This window comes from Larimichthys crocea, chromosome XXII, assembly GCF_000972845.2.
Source record: "Larimichthys crocea isolate SSNF chromosome XXII, L_crocea_2.0, whole genome shotgun sequence".
Taxonomy (NCBI): Eukaryota; Metazoa; Chordata; class Actinopteri; family Sciaenidae; genus Larimichthys; species Larimichthys crocea.
The window spans coordinates 17,771,758-17,798,849 of record NC_040032.1 but is presented as its reverse complement, the minus strand read 5'-3'; the positions used below and the strand labels follow the sequence as shown (position 1 = coordinate 17,798,849).

Below are 27,092 nucleotides of genomic sequence, written 5' to 3'. Positions count from 1 at the left end.
TGTTACTTTAAAATGAGCATTTTATATCCGCAGATATCACAGCTCTGCAGCATAGACAGTTTTTTTTTTCTATCAAATAAACCTCTTTATTTATATGTTATTTGATGTTGAACCTAAACAACACAGTTTAACTTCATGGAAAATAACAAAAGTTTGATTTCTTTTTTTGTTCTTTTTTTTCAAACTTTATTGAAAGAACAAACAAACAAATAAGCAATACTAGTTCACACTGTACAATAGTAACATAACACCAGCATAGTGACATGATAGTATAATAAGGAACAAAAAGAAAAAGCATGAAAACAAAACAGCAAAAATAAAACAGACTTTGTAATCTTACATATAAATAAAAAGTTTTAGTTATACGTAACTGTTGTGACAGGTTACTGGTTGAAAATCTCTGCATGAATATTCATTATAGATATACATTTCTTTATTATTAATTAACTTAAGAGAATTAAAATCAACTTCAATCAAAAATAGCTTAAATGATGGTGATGAATCTTGAAATTTACATTTATGGATGTGAAATTTCCCTAATAAAATACAGAGGTTGACAATAATACATAGTTTCTTTTCTTTGTATTCAAAATAAGTAATAATGTTTTTGATTTGTTAATTCACCTGAAGTGACAGAGGAAGGCTGAGATGTGAAAGTTTTAAGCTGAATGAAGACAGGTAAGATTTGAACCCGTTCAGAGGAGTCTGAGTGATTATCAGTAATTTTAAATGTTAGTATTGCCCCCCCGGGTGTCTTCACATTGTCAAAAAGAAGTTTAAAAAGTTTGCACACCCCTAATACAGGTGGTCATGTTTTTCACACTTCCGGCCTGTAGGTGGCAGTGTGTTGTGTTACTCGCGGTTTTTCAGCAGAAGAAGAAAAAAACTTTGACTTCCTGAAAATAAACACGATACGAAGGTAAGTTTATGTTTTATTCGTGTTTTAATTATAAAATAATAACAACGTGTTCATGTGATCACCAGTGTGTTTACGTGTATATCTCTAACCCGTGTTAAAGTCCTTGGTTTGAGCCTTCCTGCTGCTCCTGATGTTTGTTGATCTAGTTTCATTAACTTAAAGTTAGAAGCTAAGTTAGCCAACTGTTAACCTCAGCTAACAATTAAAATATAAATCATTAATCAGTTTTACATTATTCTCGCTAATAGCACGGTGGAGGGGTTGGTGTTATTGAGACGATCTGTCACCAACATGTCACATGGAGGAGCCGAGGCGGAAGAGTTCAGCTGAAAATAATTAGCATATGTTAGCTAAAGCCTGGTGTTTTGGTTTAAGAAGCGACCATGTTAACTGGTGACATTCAGCCGAATGTGGTTGCCGCAGCCGTTGACAACGTAGTTGTCCTCGCGAATGCCTCTTTGTTTGTTTATATTTTATTTTATATTTATTGTTTATATTTACCGTAACAATAAAAATATAATAGTTCATAACACTGGTTCAACTTTTGGGTGGTCTCGTTTTGACAGCTGCGTACTCTCTCCCGTCGTTACTACGACAACCACACATGCATTCGACCTGAAGGTGGCCAGTTAACACGGTCGCTCTTCAGACCGAAACACCTGTGGTCTGTCAAGTCAGATCTATAGCTCCAGGTTCTGACATGGTAGCACCTGTGTGTGGTTACTACATGATGGAGGTTTGGCTTCACCTTCAGTATGTGACCTCCATCACATACTAAGTTAGATTATTACAACCTGGGTTCCCTTAAAGAGGTCCTAAATATGTGAGAGGTTAAAGGGAAAATAAAGAAAAACAATAATATCTACACAAACATTTGGGTTTCTCTCCTTGTATTTACTGAAATACTGTTAGTCTCTGTGTGTTTATTGCCTGATATTGACCCGTTAGAGATATATTGGTATCTGCATACATGTTGTTTGATAAAAACTTTTTTGTTTTACTGCACATCATTCAGAAAATATGCCTGGGGAAATGTAGATCTATCAATTATGTTATATTTATGTTTTTTTAAATGTATAATTGTGTCTAATTAATAATTATCCCAGTGAAGTTTACAGTTTTAGTGCACTGCCGTCATATTAGACAATGAAGTTTGTTGTTTAACTGTAAAATATCCTCCATTACATATCTTTTGATAATCACAATGAGGGATCATTGCAAAAAACTAGAAATAACATTAGCAAATATATGTGTATACCAGAATTTCTTACTCCCTAATCTTTAGATTTATATTTAGTCATTCATCATGACACTGATGTAAATCTATAAAAAGTCAAAATGATGATGGTGCCGTAGTTTATTTTCTGTTCTCGACCTAGCTGTGACGCAAGCTGAATAAACTTTGATCTGGAGAAACCTGCAAATCTGGTTTGGTGTTAAGTTCAAGAATTTGATAGCTTGATTTTTTTTTCTGTGGTTTTCCTTGTCCAGGAACAGACGGGCTGCTTGTCATGTTCAACGATGGCTGACCCTCTCAACAACACGATGGACGACACTGAAATGGAGGCGATGTCGCTGTCAGGCGACTCTTCCCTTGGAGAAGCTGTGTCTGGTAGAGGACAGAGCGGGTCTTATGAAGAAGAGGAGATGTTCTACATCCCAGAGAGAAGGCCTTCTCTGGACCTGGGACCGGCTCCGATGGATACAAGCCACTGGTACTGAGATTTCTCACTCACTAGCTTATTTCTCTTAAGGATAGAAACTATTTTGTATTTTTAAAGCAAGCAGTGAAAATATATCAGAAATAGAAAATACTAACTAGTCTCATCCCGTCATTTGCAAAGTAAAATAAATATCACTTTCACCTTCCTTGCTGGTGAGGCAGCAGTTTTCAGCAGTGAACTGAATGAAGAACTGAAACAAGATCTGTTTACATGTTGAGTTACCATGGTAAATTATAGAGGTCATGAAGTGAAATATGGCTGGATTTAATTTAAAATTTGACAGCCCAGGATGGGCTTTCTGTATCTGTCTGTGTCTGGTTACCTCCCTAATTGTCAATACAAAGATAAGATGTGCCGTTAGAAGGCTTTAGTGTTCACAAAACCTCAAAAAATACATATTCGGTATCTCAATACAGAGCCAAGAAAATGAAAAATAGGTACAATAAACGTAAAAAAGGATTTAACTTTAAGTTAAAGTCCATCGTTGTCCATCAATCTTAATAGGTCCTTGTAAATCTCCTGAATGAACAACGCCTGGCTCTGCCACCCGTACGCTCAGGGCAACCAAAACTTTTCTCGTCTGTTGTTCCCCGTTGGCGGAACATCCTACCAGCTCCTACCAGATCAGGGGCATCCCCTCTACTTTCAAAAACTTCCTAAAGACCTCCAGCTCTTCAGAGAGTACCTCTTCTCCTAGCACTACCAACAACTGGACATGCTAAATCTACCTCCCCCTTCTACAACTGTCACTTGATTCTGTGCGAGTAGCACTCATTGCTGCACTAACATGTCCTTGTTACACTGTACTTTGATCATTTCCCTTTTTGTAAGTCGCTTTGGATAAAAACGTCAGCTAAATGACCAAATGTAGTTCCCCATTTCAAAGCCCCAAGATGTGACTGCCTTGATGCTAAAAGAAAATGAAAAATGGGCGGCTTATCTTGCATGTACCAACACAAATAATTAACCGTCATTCTGTCGCCATTCTCTTCATTTTCAGGTATTTTGTGGAACAGGCCTCGCCTCCAGCTCTGAGCTACTGCTCAATGACAAGTGAAGACAGTGCAACCAACGTGGAAAATATAGAATCACCGTCCACAAGGTACAAACCAGACAGAGCTTAAATCAGTTTATTTACCACAGTAAACCCAGGAAGGATTTAATACGTACCTTTTCTACATACTTTACCGACATGTAAAGTGACATGTCTTTGTTAAACTAAATATAACCCGAGCCCTCTTATCATCCTGATTTTAGCGTCCAGCTGAACAGAGCAGATTCGTTCTCTAGCTGTTACTCCTTGGACAGTGATGATTGTGAAAAGAGAAAACCTAAGTAAGAAATACAACTATGGCGTGACACTTATACATGTTAATGATTAGATGCTAGATTGTCACTGAAATATGTTTATCTGTGGCCTCACCAGGGTTAAAAGCAAAGAAGATACAGCCTCAGAGATTTCTGACACGCCTGAGTTAATGGAGGACCCAAATGACAGTGGCCATCCTTCTGTGACGGTGGAATTCACTTTTAAGGTCAGTTTGTGTTCCCCGTTTTTGTCTTTATCAGTTTTAAATAAATAAAGTGAACTACTCCATGTGACATGAGGGAACTGAGTTTCACCCTTCCTTTTAATTCAGGCTATTTGTTCTACTCTTGACAAACTGTCCAGAGGAGAAATGAAGTCATTCAAGATGATGCTGTGGAGGCGTTACCCACAGTCGTTCAGCTTTTCTCCACAAAGCATGGACATGGTGGATCTTGTGGACCGACTGCTCGAGTGTTACAGTCGGAAGGTTTGTTTGCAGATCACCATAACTCTTCTTGAGGCACTCGGGAAGAAGAAGCTGGTTGATTATCTTGAGAATTCGTGCATCAGAAGTAAGTAGGCTCTTATATGTGTGTTAATGGGTTGGCGGTGGTTTGAGACACAAATTAAATTTTACGTTTTTCTTTTTCCAGATGAAGTACGTCACGATTTAGTCGAGATTCTGAAGAAGAAATACGGCGAAGTAGCCGAGTTTGGAGAGAAGAGGCCATTTGACGACGCCTTTTGTAAACTCTTGATACCCTCAACGTGTGATAACGGCCCAATTATTGAACACGAGGTTTTGAATATACCGAAGCTGGACAGCAACCGGGAAGAAGGAAAGATGCTGACCACTGGTGATATTCTGAGCGCTAAAAGGATGGAGCGCTCAAACATGAAGCTTATGTTGGTCACCGGAGCTGCAGGGTCAGGGAAGACCGTGGCTGTCAGAAGGTTAGTCCTCGACTGGATTGAAAAGCGGGGCCACGAACATGTGACGTTCATGTTTCCTCTTATGTTTAGAGAACTCAAACAGTATGAAAGTACCCAGGTCTCCCTGTGGGGAATAGTAAACGATCTTTACCCGTCAACAAAAAAACTGAGACATTCTGATTTTAGAGCTGAAGACTGCAAAATAATGTATATCTTTGACGGTCTTGATGAGTACACTGACAAACTTGACTTCCGGAACACAGAGCTTATCAGCGAACACACCGATGTCAGTTCCCTGAACATCCTCGTGGTCAACCTCCTCAGAGAGAGGCTGCTCTACCGCGGCCTCTTCATCATCACCTCTCGGCCACAAACAAGGCGCTGCATTCCTTGGGATACGCATTACGACGAGATAGACGTGCGAGGTTTCTGCGACCCTGAAAGGGAAGAGTACTTTAGGAAGAGATTTAAGGATCCGGCCCAAGCAGATGAAGTCATCGCGTATATTAACTCGTGCAAAACCCTCCGCATCATGTGCCACCTGCCTTTGTTTTGCACACTGGTGGCTGACGAGCACCTGTGCTTATTCAAGAAAGAGGGGACACACGGAGCAAAGCTGACTCGGAGCATCACCTACATCTACACAAAGCTGCTGCTAACACTCATAGGTGAACATCGTGAAATTAGAGCACCACATCAAAGCCACGAGAAAGAGAGAGAATTCCTCATGAAACTCGGAAAGCTCGCCTTCACCATGCTGGAACAAGGCCAGTTCAAGATCACCAAGTCTGACTGGAAAGAGCATGGAATTGACACAGAGGAGGCAGTGACTAACACGGGCCTGTGCATGCTGTACATCACCAAACCATTCGTTTTGTATCAAGAGAAGGTCCTCAGCTTCATCCACCCCACCATGCAGGAGTACCTGGCTGCCCTGTACGCGTTTCTCTCCTTTAGAAACCAAGGGAAGAACGTGTTCGATCAGCACCTAAAAAACAAAGTAAAGGGAATCCTGAAATTCCACAAGGCGACGGAGCTGTACAAAACCGCTCTGGATCGAAGCATGCAGCACAAGGACGGCAGACTGGACATTTTCCTGCGTTTCCTCTTTGGAATGACAGTCAAGACCAACCTGGAGCTCCTCCGCCCATTCTGCAGCTCCACTTCAAAGTGGCCAACAGCCGTTGAAGATGCTGCCGCCTTCCTCAGAAAGAAGATCACAGAAAATCAGCATCCTGAAAGGAATGGCAACTTGCAGCGTTGCTTGGAGGAGTTGGGTGTGGGAGCTGCAGGGGCAGCATCCAGGTGACTTTTTTTAACACTTCCAGGAGGAGAAAAACTGGCACGTGCCTGACAGAGAAACAGGTTCCTATTGCTAGAACATGTGCACTAATGACGCTTTTAGGGTTCATTCAGACAGAATCAGGCGCTGCAGCGAATCACCACAGGGTTGTGTGGAGGTGTGTCTATTTGTGCTGAACGTGACCGCTGTGACACGACACAAAATAACTTTCTGATTAACCTTCTTTAACGATGTACTCACTCTCATTCTCACTGCAGCACCAGATCCTGTCTGAGCGGACCCTTAGAACAAACCTAATCACTTCTGAAGATGTGGATGGTGTGATTTAATGTGTGTTAGTATAACATACAGAAGCAGAGAGCCATCATTGTTATTTTTTTTAAAGTTTATTTTTCCAGTTTTATTTATACAATCAAATATTTTTGATTATTAACTGCTGCCAATCTATCTTCTGTTTTTCTTGATACGACTTTGTCTTAAAATCTTTCTAACTGCACTAAAAACACTTGATCGTGATGAATATTACTATTGTCCTGAGCTGAAAATGAGATTATTTTGCTTTGTGTGAATCAGTTATTATTGCTCGTTGGCTGTTCTCATCAATGCTTTGATATGCAATGCGGTAAAGTATTATAGTATTGTTTATCTCAAAAAGTATCTGTACTATAATCCCTGTAGTTCTGACAGTGATACCCATTGATAAGAAGTCAGATGTTTCAAATAAAGGATATGGACACGATCACAGGGTCGACTCTCTATATTTTTATATGGTTCAGTCATGTACAGATTTAAGGTTTATCACCAGCAAACACTGGAATGATACACCAGCATAGATAAGAACAGTTTCAACAGAGTCTATATATTCTGCTGCTAATAGAAACATGTAGTAAAGGCAGATTAAAATTAAAACAAGGGCACATTGAACATTCATTGTTTGTTTCATTCACTGCGAATTTCAAATTTCTATTAAGAGAGACTGATGACATCCTTGTTTACTCGTTTTTATTAATAACAAGGATTCATTTCACATTTTCCTGAGTCTCACTGAGGAGAACAAGGAGTCAGTTCACAGATAAAGCTGATTCTTTGAGAATTACACATTTTAACCGCACTAACACTTAGTGTTTTCTGTTTTTTCTCCCACGACAGTCCCTACTTGTTGTCGATGTTAGCGTAGTTTTCTTTTGGGCTGTTCCAGCAGAGTTTGTCACCACGCAGGTGAAGGTGGATCTGAGGTCCTCTGATGTGACGTTCTTCAACAGCAAACTCCTCTGTAGGATCGCACCACCTTCAAGAGTGGATCTGAAACAAAGACATCACAGTTCAGCCACAAGACGGTTTCAGAATCAGTTGTTATTTGACAACAGATTTAAAAGAACAATTACACAAACACAGCTAAGTTAAAACTCAGTACTCACTCCTCTGATTCTATTATCCTGTCACTGCTGGTTGTTTCTTCAGGGAAAGATCCATTGACGAGCCAGTAGATGATCGTCAGATCATCTTCAGAGTTTGCAATTGCTTCACAGTGAAGAACCAGCCGCTCGCCTGTAAAACAGAACACACGCAGACCTATTATACGCCACAGCTTCCACATACGTACAGGAACTTTGATTGCATCTATGTGCACAGGGGTTACCTGGATTAGCCTTTATCTGGACGTGATGTGGCCCAATGATCTCTGGAGATTCATCCTCCAAAACTGAAGAAATAATTTAGGTCAGAATAAAAGAAAATATCAGAAAATACTAATAAAATAACACAAAAAAAAAAAAAAAAACATACTGTACCTGGAAATCCATCTGCAAGCAGCAGACACAGATGTCCAAAGGCTGTTGCAGACATACAACAGTCACAACTAACGTCACAACACAGTTAAAATAGGTTGTAGTAGTAAGTGCTCTTACCTTTGATGACAGACGACAGCTTCATACTGACTTCTCCACTGAGAGCTTGGCGTTGTCTGCTGTTCTGTGTGTGTATATATAGCAAATCCAAACAATTCCACTTCCCCTAAGTACACCCACTCACTCATACTGTGTAGACGTATGGCACATGGGAATTTCCAAATAAAGCCGACTCATGTTTTGGGGATGTTGTGTTGACAGACACGTTCTCAAAACATAAATAAAGCACGGTGACTAATTCACACATCTCACCCTTAAGTGTCATGATGTCAATGTAAGTGAACAATACCTGGACAAGATCTGAACCATGGGACGTTTATTAAACAGATTTTGCTCCAAAAAAAAAAAAAAAATGACAACAGAACAATAAAAAGATCATATTAGCTTTGTTGTACACAGTCCCTTTTACTGTGTGATGTTGGTAGAGGTTCAAGTAAAAACACAGTTGGTGTTATGAGGCTTGTGCTGTCTGACCAGTACCTGCAAAAAAACAGACCCAACACCTTCCAGCAATAAGATACCTGAACAGTAAAAATAAGACTGGCACCATCAACACTCTCACCGAGTTAAAGGATCATTCTGGGGTGATATCATAGCTTTGGTTTGTGCTCACTTACCTCCAGGGGTTATGTAGCCACACACAGTTTTTGCTGTTTGATATCTTATCTCTGAGATTTCTGTTGCCGCCGCAACACAGTGGAGGTGAATTACAGTTTAGTAGCATTGAAAAACGAGACACAGGAATGTGTCACAACAGAAACTATGAATAATCCAGACAACGTGCTGTTGAAAGTTTCTACGGCTGAAAGAAGCAGCTGGTAGAGTCAGTTGAATGTCGAAGGTCAAAGCAAATAAGAGTTGCTTTGCTAGTTTGTAAGGATGAGTGTTTGTGAAAACATTTTAAAATACGGTAACATTAAAAGTCCCGTCTTAACAAGCACCGTATGAGAAGTGACGGTGCCTCTTGTCACATGACAAATGACTCTTAAGAAACTCTGTGTTGAGTCACTCTGTGAGGTCAAAATATGTCAGTCGTGGTGTTACCCTCGATCATATTCAATGACATAGTGGCAAGATGACTCCTGAGGAAGTCCTGATACTGTGGGCTAGTATTCTGGAGGCACGGGGAGGGATTACTTCCAATGAATGTTTATTACTCATGTGTGTGATCTAGCATCAGACATGAGGGTGAAAAGGTCCAGCAAGATCCTTTAACTAAGTATTAACAAACACTTAAGACATAAATTAGTAAAAAGCACCTCTCTAATGATTTGGACAACTGTTTTTTTTACTAGGCCATAAGATGCACAAACCAATTATTAAGATGTGTGAAGCAAATCCTGGGAGATTGACACAAACATCCAAATTCAGATTACCGATAAAATTCAAATAAACCGTAAATACAGATAATATGTGCCTATAAATATATACAAAAAACTATAGACACTTTTTTATTGGTGTTTTAGTTCAATGTTAGGCCCTCAGTCTTTTGAGCCAGTGCATATCTTCTCCGTATGGCGTGTATGTCCATTCATGACGGTCGCAGGTCACTCCAGACCCAGGACGTAGTTGATACCTTGCACAAAGCCAATAATAACAGGCTGCCAGGCCACCAAGTACCGAAGCCAGTCTAAAAGTTGTCCGTACATGACGTGTGGCCTCTCCCAGCTAGAAAAAACAACAGGTTAAGGAAAACAGCAATGAAAGATGCTTAATAAATGGGCAACAATGGGTGCTAATATCAAATCTTTAAAGGGAAACAACCTGGACTCTATTTTCCCACATTTCAAAAAGGTTTAAATTAGTCCAGTACTGAGTGAGAAAAGCACAACAACAACAACAACAAGTTCTCATTCATTTGAGTGGGGTAGTGCATTTTGGCTGCAGCAATGCAAGCGCAGCGACCTGTGGCAGAGAAGTTTAGCTGGATTCATGGACTAAACTCTGATACTCTACCTGTTGTTTGCTGGCTTTGTTTATATCATGTACCCAGCTTCTAAAGCTGAGTCTGACATGCAATTTACGCTTATGAGAGCAAGCAGTAGTCAGAGCGAGGTAGCACTGGTATCATTAAAGCCGATTAATCAGCGAAATAAGAAGTTATTTACTGATTTCCTGATAGACACATCACCATGCGACGATTTGCCACAGCGCCTGATCCTGTCTGGATGCACCCTTACATCAAACTCTGTTTGAAGCCACCAGGCTCCATTGACTCCATGCAGAACACAAGACTATACCAATATCTCGATTGGTTAGTTTGTTTGTGCGACTTTATGGATCTGATCAAGTTACACATTAACACAAACAGAATAACCCTTAATATAAAGGTCTAGATCCTCCATGATGCGGTCAGACTCTTATAACAATCTGAACCTGTCAGAAAAAAAAAACACTTTTAGCAGGCCGACATTGATGTGCACAATTTCCCAGAAGGATGACGTGGCAGCATGTTTCGCGGCAGCTGCCGCACTTTCTAATTACGGTAACAACTTTGCGAATTGTCTGCATTAGTCACTTAACATACAGAAACAAAAGGTTTTCCTTCAATGCCACAGACACCTGACCAGGTAGAATTGCTTTCAGTTTCTCTTAAAGGAAATCATTTAGCATATTGTGCTGCAGTTGTCTGAAGTGTAATCTCTAAACCACAAAAAGGAACAGGAACTTTACATACAACCTATAAATGTTTCATACTGTCAAAACTTCCTCTGTCACAGACGTCTTTCTCCTGTGACATGACGACACATGACGATTCAAACTGCACATTACACCAATTACGTGAGGAATTGTGGATATTCAGTCGGAAAAACATAACTGTGACAAATGGAGTGCAGAATAAAAGCGTGAGAATTCCAGAACAAAAAAAGATACGGGTTGCTGAACATCCTCTTCAGATCCACCTTCTCTTTGCAGTACGGGCACATCTGCTTCTTCCCGACAATGCACCATCCTCTTATGCAGAACTCGTGAAACCTGAGTGTGAGGAGTTAAGGCTCGGCATGGCAGTGTGTGAGCAGCTGATATATACAGACTCAAAGTTTTACTTTGAAAATAGCAGTTTAGTGTCAAAATATGAAAACAATGACTGAGGTCACTCAGGCTGAAAAGCAGCAATGATTAAACATCGCTGTGATTAAACAAGGTTGCATGTTGTTTACAGTGTACAAGCCACAGAAGATTATCACGGGGGAAGTAATGTAAAACCAGATCTATCAGAACATAAATGTCAAATTGACTCTACTAATTCCCCTTTGGGCTTCTGATGGAGTACACGTTACAGTTCCACCTTAAACTAACGACTACACCTTTCAAAGGAAATGAAACACTCATATCACATCATGCAGCTCAACTTCTCTTTCACTGATAAGAGACAGTAGAAAGGATACACATGGTTGCAGGATAATCTGTACGTGTTCTCAATAATCCCTTCCTCACTGACATCTACGAGGATGGGCTGACCGCACACGGCGCAGATATTGTCAGAGAGGTGCTTGGTCGGCATGCCGGATGCACTGTAATACTAAAAAACAAAACAAAAAACAGAAAACCATTACAACCAGATGTTAACTCAAACAGAGCACACAAATAGTGTGTGAAATCTGTCTACGTACCCCAACCGTTGAAGCCATGAAGTCTGCACACATCTCTGCAAAGTCCCTCCCCAGGACGCCGTAGTACAGCCCGTAGAAGAGCAGCGAAACACCAAAGTCCATTGCATCCTCTGGCTTTATCCTGGACAGAGAAGGTACAGTGTGGAATGCACGGCTCAGATGCTGGTCAACATCAACTTCAACAATTTGTTCATTAAACAAATGTGTTTTATATTTTCCTTCTAAGGCAAAAATCACATTTTTCAAAAAGACAACATGAATTTGCTTTAAACTCCAGCATGTTCAAAACATCAGCAGCTATAAGGCAAAGGTTACGTCTCAAATACAAGGAAGTATTTTAGTCTGGTGGCATTTAACGGTATTTACCGGCCCATTAGATTTTCTGCCGTTAAATGCCACCAGACTAAAATACTTCCTTCGCCGTCATTTGGACAGGGTATATCGGAAGCTTTAAGATACATTTCCTATTTTTTTTCATGTAGAGTGGACAATCCCACAGCTCGCTGCACAAAGATAACAATGATCAGAAAAGGTCCCAGTTTTGTAGTTACAACTGTGAAAATGAGTTATGCGTGACAATTTCTATTAAGTTAGTTGGTCACAGAAGCATATGAACGATAGATTTAAACAGTTAGATGGTGCAGCCTCGTTAAACTAACTACTGTAACACATCTTGTTAAAGGTTTATAGTTAATTGTATTAACAAACTTATTATTACTAGTATTACAATTCCAATCTATTCCCTAATCTATCAAATGGTATAAAACAATTCAAATACTTAAATAATATGAAATCATTTATAGAGTTAAGAACAGAGGATTTAATTTTATCCTCAACTACAATTAAAGGCAAATTTCGTGAGTCATATCTTCTTAAAACATCATTCATCTTTCTTAACTTTAAAGAGTTGGCTAGATTTTTGTGAAAAAATAAACTCTATTTGACTGTAAAGATGCATAAAATGTCTAAAGACAACTTAAACTGATGTAAAATTAAAGAAAGAACATTTATGGATCTGTTTTGGCAGTGAGATTTGCTGAAAGATTTCTGAGATTTGATTATTTGTTTTGGAAATTGAGTTTGGCATGAAACCTTTGCGTATATTTTATTCAATGACAAACCTGAATATCGTTTGTGTGAACAAAAATGCAGAATCCTGATTACTATAACAAACTTTGCCAAGAAATGCATACTGCTACTTCAGAAGAATGAATCTTCTCCAACTTTTAAGCTGTTCCTCGACCAAGTTACCGTTATTTACAACACTGTGTTTTTCTTTAGATTTGATGGATCAGTTTTTTTGTATGTGTGCAGGGTACAAGTGTACATATATTGTCTGTCCTTCCTCGTCTGTCAGTTTATTGTCCTAGACGGAAAGTACCTCCACTTTGTTTGGTTTGTTTTGATTAAGGGGGCAGAAGGAAGGGTTGATGATACAAAGGGTACTATGCATGTTTATCTGCTGATGCTGGTTACTGTTAATAAGTTAACTAACCAAACAGTCAAAAAATTGATCTGACTGTTTTCTGATTTTAATCCTCTCACATCTGAATCAACCCAAAGATGTCAAAAAACAGGGAGCTCTGCAAATTAGCATAAAAGTGACTGACAATGCAAATCTAAAAAAAAGTACACAGTATACCAAGTGCAGGACAAAACTAACAGCAATCAGCAGAATGAATTAGCAAACGACTTCATGCTCGTTTTAAACTCCTGTGGAAACATAAAAGCTTTCATTCTCCTCTCACACCATCAGGAACAGACAGAAGAGACATTTCCTCATCTCAATGGAAGTTTGACTACGTAGCTACGCACACGTCATAACGAATGATAATATGTCACAGTGACAGTGCATATTTAAACGCAGCACATGATGTTTACTTATAACAAAAAGACATGCTTCAGGGTCTGTCCTGGTGCTGTGCTTTAACATTTCACAAAAGTCATAAAAAAAAAAGGAGGAACAAATAAAGATAATCGCTATATATATATATATTTCTAAGCCCGATCAACCAATTGCAGCAATTGTCCGCCCACCAGTGATCAGCTCTTGCCTCTTAAAAATGTAAAGTGTCATGAGATAACTTCTGTTATGATTTGGATTTACAGTTAGTTACATTTTATTTTTAGGGCTCAGTGGTGCCGAGTGTTGAGAGGTTCAGTCCGGCTGAATCATGCTGCTCATCATGCATCTTACCTTCATCATTTCAAAAGCATTAGTTTGACTCTGATTACATCTTTTCTAGTAAATTACCTCCAGTGATGAGCTTCATGGCCCCTCTCATAGATAAACAGTATGGAGAAAAAAAATAAAAAGACCTAAGAGGGATACCTTAATTTCAAACCAGCTTTTGGCCACGTATTCAAAATTTGAAAGTTTTTATCACCGTCATCTATCTTGTGTTTGTTTATTACTAAAATCCAAGATACAACGATACACATCATTAGTACAGTTAGAGTACACTCTGCACTTTTTAATGTGACTAGTTACACCTGTAGTGTTCTGCAGCGTATTATCTTTCAGAATTGTAGTAGTAATGCCTTTCAGCAACCAAAGCTGGTAGCAAGGTCAAAATTGTGAGCGACTTTCGTGGTCCAAACACTGTTTCATGTCACTGTAAGACCACTCGCCAGGTGTTTATAACTGCAGTGATTATGCGGGCAACCTTTTAGGTAACTGTGAAAAAAAATTTCTGCTTATTGTATGATGTTAAGTTTGGTTATCCAGTTTTAGCCTTTGGTGATTGCAAAAGCAAGAAACACAAAGAGCAAGAACAAAGGACCAAATGTCCTTGCTGAAAGAAAGACAAAAAAAAAAAACTGCCGTGCCACCAGAGTTTACCTTGAAATACAAACACCCCAGGTCAGATATGGATAATGTAAACAACAAGAGACAGGCAGGTAAAAAGTGTTTGCTCAATCAGTCAGACAAGTTCTATAAGGAGTGCTTCAATGCATAAAAAAGGCAAAAAAACAGATCACACAAGACTTAAACCACCTGTCAGGTAGGGATTCAGATGAATGGATGGATGTTGTGGAGGTAAACAACATCATCTAGTGGCAGGAAAGTGTATTTGAGGGAGGACTGAACTTTATATGTGTGTAACTCGGCAGCAACAGCAGCAGCAGCCTACACTTTGAAGGACTTAATCACTGAAATGTTTCACACCTGGAGTGGACAACACATACCTGAATATTAGGTTTATACCAAAAAGTGTAAACATGACGACAGTGTAGCCAACGATTCCTGTGGCGTAGCTGATCTTGTAGAGGAGGAGGAACCACTTATACACCAACCTACAGGTCCAAAGAGAAAAAATATGTTATGCACGGTTCGATCTAAACATCTCGTCATTTAAAAGTATACGGTTTCGAGTTATACCTCGGTGTGGTGCAGGCCAGCGGCTTACGAGTGGCACGGTAGGAGATGTACGCTGTGATGACAGAGAAGATAAACCAGATGGTCAGGAACCTCCACCAGTGAAGTTTGGTAGTAAAGTAGAGAGGAACTACCCACATCTGGAACAGAGTCACCAGCTACAAGAAGACAGAAGAGGGTACATGTTAGAAGATTCATTTACGATGACACTACTGACTACATTTCATGTTTGGATAGTTTAAGAGAAGACAGAGCAAAGATCACTTCAAACTCACACACCTCTCTCTTAGCTGACTTACATCTGTATCACACAAAACTGTTGAATTGTGTCTTTACTCTTTGTTTGCGTGTCTTACATTGTATGACTTTGGATGCCTCTGCTTCCACTGCACGAGGACAAGCTGGGCGACGACAAGGGTGACGATGAGGATGAGCACCATCTCTGCGTGCATGGCCTCGTGGCCTTTGTGTTTGGCGTGCATTCTCGCGTGCTCCACCCTGTGGAAAAGTAACCAACATGCACAACTGTTGTTATGTAGCTTAGATACACACTATTTGTCGTTACACAGAGGGATGCAGGATAGGCATGCCCTTAAAGGTGAACTGTTGAGCTCTGCACACAGGTATTTCCTACTGACTGGACTTTGGACTCTAATACAAAGAAATCTTGAACAGTTTAATCCAGATAAGAGCAGTTTGACTCTTTGTCTAAGTATTTCCTGGCTTGTTTTTGCATTGCCTTTGTCAAAATCTCATCTACTAATGAATGAAAATCCTTGCTAGTGTAACTCTGCCTTCTTGAGTGCAAAGGTTTGTACAGATTAGCAATTGTTCCATCTGAGAGAAAATAACCATGTGATACATTGACCGGCCACTTCATTAGGCATACTTGTAAAGTCCAATGTGAGCCAATACAACAACTCTGCCATAAATTCTACTTTTATGAAGCTAATTATGTCTAATTTTGTTTTTGCTGACACTGTCAGAGAGGTCATAATGCCACTTTATGTTGATAATTGAGGTCTCGGGGGTGTCTGTAGCTCAAGAGGTAGAACAAGTAGTTGGTGAAACAGATGATCAGTGCTTTCCCAGATTAAAAACCCCAAAAACTGATCAACAGTTGGCACCAAGTGTAACCCATGAAGTGGCCGGTCGGTGTATACGTTACAAAAATGATGCATACAAACCTCCACTTCTCTTCTGGTGAAAGCTGGGACACGTCAAACTGAAGAAAGGAAAAGACAAAATAATGATTGTTATGGCTGCTGACAGTTTAACATACAACAATCACAGCTTTGCCACGTTAGGGAAACTGTAGAGCGTCTTAAGAGAGCGCGCCGTACACAAAAATATTTATAACTGTAGTAAGAGTTATGTTGAGCGTCTACAAAAGGTGAAAACAATCTGGTATTTTCTCTTACAGTCGTGTTTTATAACTCTACAGTGCATGTTACCTTTTTACTAACCAGTAACGGCATCTTTTAACGTTTTATTAAGATCTATTGTACATTTATCCACGTTTGCTGTTTATTACTGATCTGCATGGCTGTGTTTTGTCGCTTTGCTTTGTGCTGCCATGGTGTTGTATTTTTGCACTGATGCTTCGTTGTCTCCTGTTGCTCTGCAAAGCTCGTGTTCGCTCTTTTGTTGCTCTCTGTGGCGTCTTTGTTCTATAAATTTTTAATCACTCCATAAACTTCAAAACTTCTCACCAAAATACTTCAATTTAAAATTTGCCAGCTGGCTAACTCTAGCACATTTTTTTAAAAGTCACGACTGCTTACCGAAAACAACAAGTAACACTTAACCACTAAATGGAGCATCACCTCTCACACAGTTGGCTTTAAACGCCTAGATCTTACACCGCATACCAATTAGAGAGGCACTAAGAGAACTACTTAACTTTGGTCGAGCTGGCTGAAAGACAAACTTTCCCTTCAAAGTATGCATATTTAACCAAAAAGAGAAAAGTGTATTTACACTCCCTCCAAAGCGGTTTTACAGCTACTTTACTATTTTTATTTAAAAGCCGGCAGCAAGAAGTGACGCTATGTTCTCTGGTTATTACAGCTTCTTATCTGCCAAAAAGGTAAATGAATGAATAAATAAAAGGTTGGGACATTATCAAGGTTCACACCCAGCCACATCATCCTGCTTAGTACACGACATTTTCCTGTTTGAGTCATCATTTGTTTATTTTTACGTGTTAAATTATGTGTGTAAGACTCGATAACAATCCACGCTGCTGACAAGTCTCATCATGCTTTATTAAAACAGTATTTATCATAGTACGTGGCCTCCCTGCAGTGGTACATATTTTTATGAACTGAAATGAATTGAAAACACAGTATACTATCAAAATATCTAATGAAAATAATTAACGGGATCACTGGAATGTAATTAAAAATAAGTTTTGCACTTATATTTCTGCTATGTAGTCACGTTCATACGCATACATGAGCTCACATGTGACAAAAACATAGTACCTGGGGGTGAAATGAGTGAGGAGTATCGCTTTGCAACACGATAACTTCAAAGGATTCAACAGTCAACAATAAATAATCCTATTAGTAATAAACCTGCCTCCTGTGTGAGCTGTCTGTCATGATGGTGGTACTTTGAGAGCTTAATATTATGTAAAGTTTGAGAAACACTTCAGCAGATTCATATTTTAGAGACTTTTCACAATAAAAGGCTGGAAACAAGGAGACAACCAGGCTGTGTTTGTCGCCCCACTGACAGGTTTCCATTTAAAGCACATTCAGTGACTAACTCACACACTCTCTGAGCTGCAGCTGTCACCACTTTGACATTTACGGTTTATTCGACCGGAAAACTGAAACACCACAGGAAGTGTGTGTGTGTGTGTGACCTTTGACCCGATCGGCCACATCAGCTTTAATGGTAGAAATAATAAAAAATAAAAAAAAGACTTTCAGGTATTTTTTTTCTGAACGTAGCTCGACGTAGCTCGAATAAATGGTAACTTTATTTTGAAACGACGCTCGCGCTAGCTGCAGATTAAAGTAGATTTGCACGTTGGCTAGTTAGCTTAGCAGTAGCTGAAGCTAAATGGCTCTCGGGGGGTTTCACGGTTGCTCCTGTTTGTCGACCGGACAATGAATTTTATCAGAGCACACACACGTCTGCTTGGTAACAGACGGCTAAACGGCGGCTAGCTGCTCACAGCTGCTCACGGTTAAACCAATGAACCCGTGAGCAGCTAGCAGCTAGCTCCCGTGTATAACTTCACCCTCCGTCTGTTTTATTCATGATAACACCTCGCTGTGGCCCCGCTGCCTTTACCTGGCTGTTGTCATCGTGATGCTGCAGTCCATGGTCGTGCTCTACACCATCAACCTCCACCTCAAACACCCCGGCCATCTTCGGAGTGTTGCCTTACCGTTCCGGGGCCATTAGCATTAGCAACAAACCCTAAGAGGGTCACATCCGGTTTGGGTTTGCCCTTCAAAATAAAGTTCGAGAAAAATGTAGGTCAAAGAAAATTCTGTATTTGTTAGTCGAAATTAATTAAGTCAGCTTTATTGCCAATGCTGCCATATGTACAAGACACACATACAGATAATTGAAATCCCTGGGGCAAACGACAATATACATTAAAATATAAAAAATATATACAAGTTAAAAGATATTTGAGAAAAAAATACGAAAAAACTAAAATATATAAACAGTATAAATATGGCAGTATAAACAGAATGAACAGTATATACAGTGAGATGGTGGCTGATGCCATTTGGTTTGTGCATGACAGGAAGCTCTCAGTAGTTTAGTTAGTGATTTGTCTCCACACTCAAACTTATTACAGGCAGTCTGCTGCTGATTTTACGGAATGTTATTCACACTTAGACAGTGCAACTAAAGATAAATGATTTTGTTATATTTTCTTTTTTAAAAGTGCTACTAGAACTGGCTGATTATTATAATTTCTATTATATATTTATAAAGTTGTACTGCTCCGGTTTTTCCTGAAGTCTTCCCTGTAATGGTGAACTATTAAAGTGTCATACTAACTGTGCTTAAAGTTGACAAATTTTCACTTTAAATTTTTTGGAAATGTACAACTTGTTTTTCAGAGGTGCTACTGAAATTGGCTGATGATTCTTGCTGTTATGAACCTGTACTGCTTTATTACCTTACCTATATTTTGTATATAGCGCTGTCTAAATGTTTAAATGTTAAAAACTTTTGTGAAAAATCATCAGACTGCTGCCACTTTTTTCTCTTTCAAAATAAAGTTCGGAAAAAATGTAGGTCAATGTGTGTGTGTGTGTGTGTGTGTGTGTGTGTGTGTGTTTATATACACTGCAGTGTTTCCTGAAGTGTTCTCTGTCATAGTGAACCACTGAAGCTGCACTAATTGTCATACTTACTGTGCTTATAGTTAGCACAATTATTTTTTAAGTATTATAATATTATATAAGTTAAGTCAGAGGTGCTACTGAAATTACAGTTGTTATGAAGGTTGTACTGCTTCATTACCTCACCTATATTTACACATATTTAAATATATATAAAAAATGTAGGTCACTGATGTGTGTGTGTGGTGTGTGTGTGGTGTGTGGTGTGTGTGTGGGTGTGTGTGTGTGTGGTGTGTGTGTTGTGTGTTTATATACACTGCAGGTTTTCCGAAGTGTTCCTGTGATGTGAATCACTAAAGCTACACTTATTGTCATACTTACTGTGGCTTATAGTTAGCACACTTAATATATATAATCAAAACATACTACAGACTAAAAAAAGTCGGAAAAAAATGTAGGTCAATGTGTGTGGTGTGTGTGTGTGTTTATATAGACTGCAGTGTTTCCTGAAATATTCTGTGAACCACTGACGCTACACTTATTGTCATACAACATATATATATGTGTGTGGTGTGTTATATATGTGTGTATATATATATGTTACCTCACCTATATTTACATATATATAAAGGAATACATTTCGGAAAAAAATGTAGGTCAACTTAAATCTGTAGATTTTCTGTATTTGTCAGTCAAAATGTCTCTACTCCTAGAGTTACAGCAAGTTATACTTATTATTGATGATTATAACTGTTAAAAAAGCAACATAATAACATTGTTATTGCCATTATGTTCACACTGCAGTTGTTTATAATTTAACATGTGTTAGTTTGTATTCTGCATGAGACAGCAGAGTCCTGCTGCTGAAACAAAGCAGATATAATTACATCTCTCTCTCTCTCTGTGTCTCTCTCTCTCGTTTAGGAAATATCCCGCCACATTTTGCCTGTAAAAAGCCACCGGAAGTTCTCTGCTGTGCTCTCTGATTGGTCTAACAGTCAGCTGAAGTCTCCTCTGATTGGCCGAGGCGCTGACACAAAGCGGCGTTAACTGGCCTGCTGGCTGTTGGCGCCCTCAGTTTGAGATTCAACTGCGTGAAGCGGCTCCTCTCTCGGTGTCATAACCGGTTATAACATCTCTGCACCGCGGTCATTTTATTCCTCTTTGCGGAGACAACACCAACACCTGCTGACGGAGGAAAACCAGCTGCTTTGTCGCCACCATGCATGTCATTAAGAGAGGTACTGTAGCTTTAAAAACGTTTAAAATGTGTTTAAAAGCTGTGATAAATGTGAATACTGCAAGGAAATACACCATACTATAGTGTTTTGTTCATATTAACGTGTGTTTTTGTTTATTTCTGCTGTATTTCTGACGACACACCAAACAAAGACAAAAAAAAAAAGCTTGTTTTACTCTGTTTCCTGACATTACCTTTATTTTGAACTCATCTTAATGTTAAATAAAGTTTGCAAAAGCGACACAGACGAGGCTTTAAACTCACCCTGTTGACCTAGTTTTGTTCTCTAGCTTTTAAACCCCCCTTTTTTTCTCGGCATGTGTCAAAATAAAGGCGCCGATAAACGTCCCCTCTATAATAAAGGTTGTTATTATAATAAAGGTTGTCATTATAGTGTTGCATTAGTATCTGTGGTAATGGCGCGAAGCTGCGCTGTGTCCTCCCATTGTTGTACAACAACTGGTTAGACAGGTGTTCAGTGCGGGCTACAGCTCCCTTAATTGATCACTGACGAAATCCAATTAAGAGCTCTGGCAACTGATGTTTCTTCATTGTTTATATTCATTAATTTCTCTGAAAATGTACAATAAAAATGATCATGTTTGAGGACTAATAAATAGTGACTAATAATAACTTATTAACTAATAATATGTGTGTGTGTGTCTGTGTGTGTGTGTTCCAGATGGACGCCAGGAGGGAGTTACTTTTGATAAAATCACAAGTCGCATCCAGAAGCTTTGCTATGGACTCAATTCTGACTTTGTGGACCCTGTAAGTTCAAACGACTATAAAGTTATCGTAAGATAAGAGATTTATTATGTAGAATAACTTATTTTTAGGTTTAGTGTGAGAATAATGACACAACATACTTTAATGAATAATAAATACCTGTATGTTGCTTAATTTAGTACAGGAACTATATATTATTGTACACCTCGCCTATAATGTAGGAGATGGTTAAGTCTGGTGGAGTGATATAAGGTTAAACTGCGAAAAATCAGAATCACTTTTATTGGTCTGCTCAACCACAATAACATTTGTAAACAGTCAGACAATAGTACATTGTGCAAAGGATGCTGAAATGAATCAGGTTTATGTAGCAGGTTGTTTCATGTACACGAGGTAGGTGGATATTACTGTATATACAGAACGAACAGCATGAGTATATTGTGTATGAGTGATGATATTTACATATTAAAGGAACAAAAACTAAATGTAAACAGTGAAAATAAATAATGTGTAATTTACAGGTTATTGCACCTGAGGTGATGTATCACGCTGCACTCAGCTGTCCTGCTGTTGAAGTGGACATTAAAGTCACACAGAGGAAACTGTCTCTGTGCTTTTGATTCATCCACAGCCAGAGAATAATTTAATTCAGTAACAGTCAAGTTTATATTTACTGTAATGCTCAGAGTAACCAGCCAGCCAACTAACACATCTACCTATCAGCCTTATATAATAGTTATATGATATAATTATCAACATTAAAAAGAATCAAAGTCATGAAGTGACACTGTTTTTTGTTATTAATATTATTGTTATTATTATTATTATTTATTATTCTAACATGCATAATTCTTTATTTCTGCAGGCTCAGATTACGATGAAGGTGATCCAGGGTCTGTACAGTGGAGTCACCACAGTAGAGCTGGACACTCTGGCAGCAGAGACCGCCGCCACTCTAACCACCAAACATCCCGACTACGCACTCCTCGCCGCACGAATCGCTGTGTCTAACTTGCACAAAGAGACCAAGAAAGTGTTCAGTGGTGAGCAGAAATATTACATTTAAATAAGAAAAAATAGAAAAATGCTCAAATGGTAGTTGTTTTATTGTTTGTGTATGTAGAAATGCATTTTTAAATCTGACTAAATAAATTATTTAAGTAACTTGGTGCAACACTTTCTTTCCTTTTTGTAGATGTGATGAAGGACCTGTACGACTACGTGAACCCGTTAAACAAACGTCACTCCCCGATGATCTCCAAGGAGACGCTCGACATTGTCATTGAAAACAAAGCTGTAAGCCACATTTGATTTTTTTTTTTTTAAGTTCATGTTTTCAAATTTAGTCACTGTTCTGTCTGTTCTTTTTTTTAACATTATATCCTCTGTTCCTTGCAGCGCCTCAACTCTGCCATCATTTACGACAGGGACTTCTCTTACAACTTCTTTGGCTTCAAGGTAATTTTTTATTTCTTTTTACATTCAACAACTCACACAGATATTTTGGATCATATATCTAATTGGTCCTTTTGCTCTAACAGACTCTTGAGCGGTCGTATTTGTTAAAGATTGATGGCAAAGGTAAGAGGAGCATGTTTAGACTCAAATTATTTGTCATTCAGGTGTTTATAAATGTTAAATTGCTAATTAAAATCTGTTTTTCTATAGTTGCTGAGAGGCCCCAGCACATGCTAATGAGAGTGGCAGTGGGAATTCATAAAAGAGACATCGAAGCAGCCATTGAGACCTACAACCTGCTGTCAGAGAAGTGGTTCACCCACGCTTCACCTACTCTGTTCAATGCTGGCACCAACAAGCCACAGCTGTCCAGGTAAGACTGAGGAACATCTCGCTGCTTGATGCTTTAAACTTGTTTTTTTCCTCTGATTTAATCTGTATGGATGTTTGTTTGTTTTTTCAGTTGTTTCTTGCTGACCATGAAGGACGACAGCATCGATGGTATTTACGACACACTGAAGCAGTGTGCCCTCATCTCCAAATCAGCTGGAGGTATCGGACTGGCGGTTAGCTGTATCAGATCGACCGGCAGTTATATTGCTGGGGTGAGTAAAACTCAAACTGTTATGGAGGAGCTTTCATTCACAAAGTGTTGTTCGTTGTCTTACATAACATGTTTTTTATTTTTCAGACGAATGGCACCTCCAATGGGCTGGTTCCCATGCTTCGGGTGTACAATAACACAGCACGTTACGTTGACCAGGGCGGCAACAAGGTAAAGATTTAGAAGACTATAACGGAGCTTGTTGCTTTTGAGACATCTCTGGTAGTAAATGTAATCACCTTGCTGTCTGTGTTCGCTTGTTCAGAGACCCGGGGCCTTCGCCGTGTACCTGGAGCCGTGGCATTTTGATGTGTTTGACTTCTTAGAATTAAAGAAGAACACCGGTAAAGAGGAGCAAAGGGCCAGAGACTTGTTCTTCGCCTTGTGGATCCCAGACCTCTTTATGAAGCGAGTGGAAAGCAATCAGGTGAATAAATCACACAATGTCACACAGGTTACACTTTGAATCTATTGCAGTCTGGGAAAGAGTCTCACTGTTTGTGTCTCCTGCTTCTGTAGGACTGGTCTCTAATGTGTCCCGGTGAATGTCCCGGGTTAGAGGAGTGCTGGGGAGAGGAGTTTGAGGAGCTCTACACTCGGTAAGTCCAGCACACGACCTCTGTTCTTCTCAAACGCCTCATTTATCAGTGCTAACCCACGTCTCTTGTCTGTCTTCAGGTATGAGAAGGAGGGCAGGGCCAAGCGTGTGGTGAAGGCTCAGCAGCTGTGGTATGCCATCATCGAGTCTCAGACGGAAACGGGAACCCCGTACATGCTTTACAAGGATGCCTGCAATGGGAAGAGCAACCAGCAGAACCTGGGCACCATCAAATCCAGCAACCTGTGCACAGAGATCGTAGAGTACACGAGCAAAGACGAGGTATTATTTTGATACCTGTAGATTTAGCTGGTTGTTTAATATTATTTTGTTATAAATTTGTTCTTCCTTTAATTCCTTCAGGTTGCAGTTTGTAACCTGGCATCCATCGCCCTGAACATGTACGTCACCCCAGAGAGGAGCTATGACTTCAAAAAGCTTGCATCTGTCACCAAAGTTATCGTGAAGAACCTCAACAAGATTATTGACATCAACTACTACCCAGTGCCCGAGGTTTGATTTCCTCTCTGGCATTGCTTCTCTATCAGCCCTGAAGTTAAATCTTCTGTGCTAACAATCCTCTGTCCTGCTTTACAGGCTGAAAGGTCAAACATGCGCCACAGGCCGATTGGAATTGGTGTCCAGGGCCTGGCCGATGCCTTCATCCTGATGCGTTATCCATTTGAAAGCCAAGAAGCCCAGCTGCTCAACATTCAGATCTTTGAGACCATCTATCACGCCGCCCTGGAGGCCAGCTGTGAGCTGGCAGCGGAGCTCGGCCCTTACGAAACCTACGCCGGCTCTCCCGTCAGCAAGGGGGTGAGTACTTCTTCAATGTCTCCCATCCATCCTGGACTACAGTTAAGCAGGCAGGGCTCAGATCTTGACTCATTTTGTCTTCCAGAGCCTTCAGTATGACATGTGGGGTAAAACCCCGACAGATTTATGGGATTGGGCAGCGCTGAAGGAGAAAATTGCCAAGTAAGCCCTCCAGAATGCCTCATTCATTAATTTCACATATAATTTATGTGGTGATTGTAGCTCACCCCTGATTCGCTGCCCCTGTGTGTCCTCAGGCATGGTGTGAGGAACAGCCTGCTCTTGGCCCCCATGCCCACAGCTTCCACTGCACAGATCCTGGGCAACAACGAGTCCATTGAGCCCTACACCAGCAACATCTACACCCGCAGGGTGCTCTCAGGAGAGTTTCAGGTCAGCTTTGAATACACTCGCTGTCTCCTAAGTGGAGTGCCGGTGCGTAGGAGGAAAGGATGCTGAGTGTGTTTTCTCTCCACAGATTGTGAATCCTCATCTGCTGAAGGACCTCACAGAAAGAGGACTGTGGAGCGATGAGATGAAGAACCAGTTGATTGCTCAGAACGGGTCCATCCAGGTAAGATAAGACAGACTTTATTGATCCTACATCGAGGGAATTCACTTGTTACAGCAGCTCACAACACATCTTGGCGTGTCCGCAGGATATCGAGGAGATCCCTGACGATCTGAAGCAGCTCTATAAAACTGTCTGGGAAATCTCCCAGAAGACCGTCCTCAAGATGGCAGCAGATCGTGGTGCCTACATTGACCAGAGCCAGTCCTTAAACATCCACATCGCTGAGCCGAACTACGGCAAACTGACCAGCATGCACTTCTACGGCTGGAAGTTGGTAAGTCAGGACTGAGAGGGGAATGCAGGTTTAAAAAAACAGCATTTTAACGTCTTCTTTTCCTCTGCAGGGCCTGAAAACCGGCATGTACTACCTGAGGACAAAGCCTGCTGCTAATCCCATCCAGTTCACCCTGAACAAGGAGAAATTAAAGGAGGCGCCGTCAACCAAGAGCGAGGAGGAGACCAAAGAGCTCAACACCGCTGCCATGGTCTGCTCTTTAGCCAACAAAGACGAGTGTCTGATGTGTGGCTCTTAAATGTGATTCACACAGACAAACGCACATCCTCTCATCCACCAACTTCCTCATTAAATATATATTTTTGGGAACAAACAGTTCTTTTTATTTGTATATGATGTTGTTCTACTCATGCCGCTGTCTATAACTCACAGATCTTTGCTGTCTTTATTTAAAATGGGGTTTTTTATCATGAAGTGTGTGAATGCATGTTTGTATAGAATTAATAAGGAACAATGAATTCATATTTGCCTGTTGTTGTTTGTTATCAGTACAGTTTTGTGATATGTGGGTCACATTAATGAACTTCATGTTTGTATTGTAGATTTGTGGAATATTAAACTTGTTTTTATACAATTCATTTAGTTAAAGTCTCGTCATTTTTTACACTACTGTCAGGAATATGAAAATGTAGACACACCTTTATATTTACTAAGGAAAAATCTACATCCAGAGAGAAAATTATGAAAATTTGAATGGAAATCAACTCAGTAGCTAGTGTAAGGAAGCCAGAATTGGTGTGGTCTTGTTCAAAATCCTGGCAGCAGTTTTGAATGAGCTGGTGACAGGAGAGTGATGTTATAAACAGTGAGACCGCTACACAGTTATGCATTTTGAGTGAAGTATTCCTCATTCTTTACTCCATCATCTCATGAAAACGTCAAGCCTTCATTATCCTTGAAAGAAAAATAACATACAGACTGCACGACTGAATGATCCAAAAAAACAGGACTGAAAAATAAGTAGGTATACTCCATATACTCTGTACTACACCTTAAAGTAGCCTATGTTCTGTGTTATTATCTGTGGTGAAATTGGCAGAACAGTCTCCCACCAGAAGTGGAAATGGAAATGGTGATGGCAACAATACTGCAACAAAGGGCTACATGCCAAGCTGTTTTTCCAGTGGAGGTGTCTGGATGTGCTGCGTCTGGGGACAGGTGATGCTGCAGGTGATGAATTAATGAACTGGTTTGTTCTTACATGCGACCTCATGGGAGCTGTACGTGTGAAGCAAGCTGAGACCTGCATTGTCGCACTGTAACAGGGTGTAGGTCTACACCTAGGTAGCTAATGCTCCCCTAATAACAGTAATGAAATACAGAGAAACAGGAAACAATGTATTTTTTAAAATTTAAAATTTTAATTGT

At 39.8% G+C, this 27,092-nt stretch overlaps 3 protein-coding genes across 5 annotated transcripts; 2 read left to right on the top strand and 1 right to left on the bottom strand.

Moving 5' to 3' along the window:
• The first annotated feature begins 808 nt into the window (after window positions 1-808).
• On the top strand, window positions 809-6,924 carry nlrc3l1 (NLR family, CARD domain containing 3-like 1). The gene is made up of 7 exons (XM_010731825.3): window positions 809-919; window positions 2,411-2,634; window positions 3,644-3,745; window positions 3,901-3,978; window positions 4,070-4,178; window positions 4,284-4,524; window positions 4,606-6,924. Exons 2-7 carry the CDS (start codon window positions 2,441-2,443, stop codon window positions 6,192-6,194), a joined length of 2,313 nt encoding a protein of 770 aa, XP_010730127.2. The 5' UTR covers window positions 809-919; window positions 2,411-2,440; the 3' UTR covers window positions 6,195-6,924.
• A 249-nt stretch (window positions 6,925-7,173) lies between these two features.
• rnf121 (ring finger protein 121) lies at window positions 7,174-18,545 on the bottom strand. 3 transcript variants are annotated; one of them, XM_027273398.1, is made up of 13 exons: window positions 18,395-18,545; window positions 16,276-16,313; window positions 15,445-15,586; window positions 15,092-15,246; window positions 14,899-15,006; window positions 11,710-11,830; window positions 11,485-11,618; window positions 10,970-11,071; window positions 8,096-9,763; window positions 7,979-8,020; window positions 7,828-7,890; window positions 7,607-7,736; window positions 7,174-7,490 (listed from the first exon to the last, which is right to left on the bottom strand). In XM_027273398.1, exons 1-9 carry the CDS (start codon window positions 18,470-18,472, stop codon window positions 9,643-9,645), a joined length of 999 nt encoding a protein of 332 aa, XP_027129199.1. In that variant the 5' UTR covers window positions 18,473-18,545; the 3' UTR covers window positions 7,174-7,490; window positions 7,607-7,736; window positions 7,828-7,890; window positions 7,979-8,020; window positions 8,096-9,642. The 3 variants fall into 3 exon arrangements, with proteins under 3 accessions (XP_027129199.1, XP_027129200.1, XP_010730126.1); XM_027273399.1 differs by having other exon boundaries at window positions 7,979-7,990; XM_010731824.3 differs by lacking the exon at window positions 7,979-8,020.
• A 1,924-nt stretch (window positions 18,546-20,469) lies between these two features.
• On the top strand, window positions 20,470-26,289 carry LOC104919744 (ribonucleoside-diphosphate reductase large subunit). Its single transcript, XM_019269404.2, has 19 exons — window positions 20,470-20,648; window positions 21,330-21,418; window positions 22,242-22,419; window positions 22,572-22,672; window positions 22,775-22,834; window positions 22,918-22,957; window positions 23,045-23,207; window positions 23,298-23,439; window positions 23,526-23,609; window positions 23,704-23,865; window positions 23,958-24,037; window positions 24,117-24,318; window positions 24,400-24,549; window positions 24,634-24,855; window positions 24,941-25,017; window positions 25,113-25,248; window positions 25,334-25,429; window positions 25,515-25,703; window positions 25,774-26,289. Exons 1-19 carry the CDS (start codon window positions 20,630-20,632, stop codon window positions 25,960-25,962), a joined length of 2,379 nt encoding a protein of 792 aa, XP_019124949.2. The 5' UTR covers window positions 20,470-20,629; the 3' UTR covers window positions 25,963-26,289.
• The last annotated feature ends 803 nt before the right edge of the window (window positions 26,290-27,092 follow it).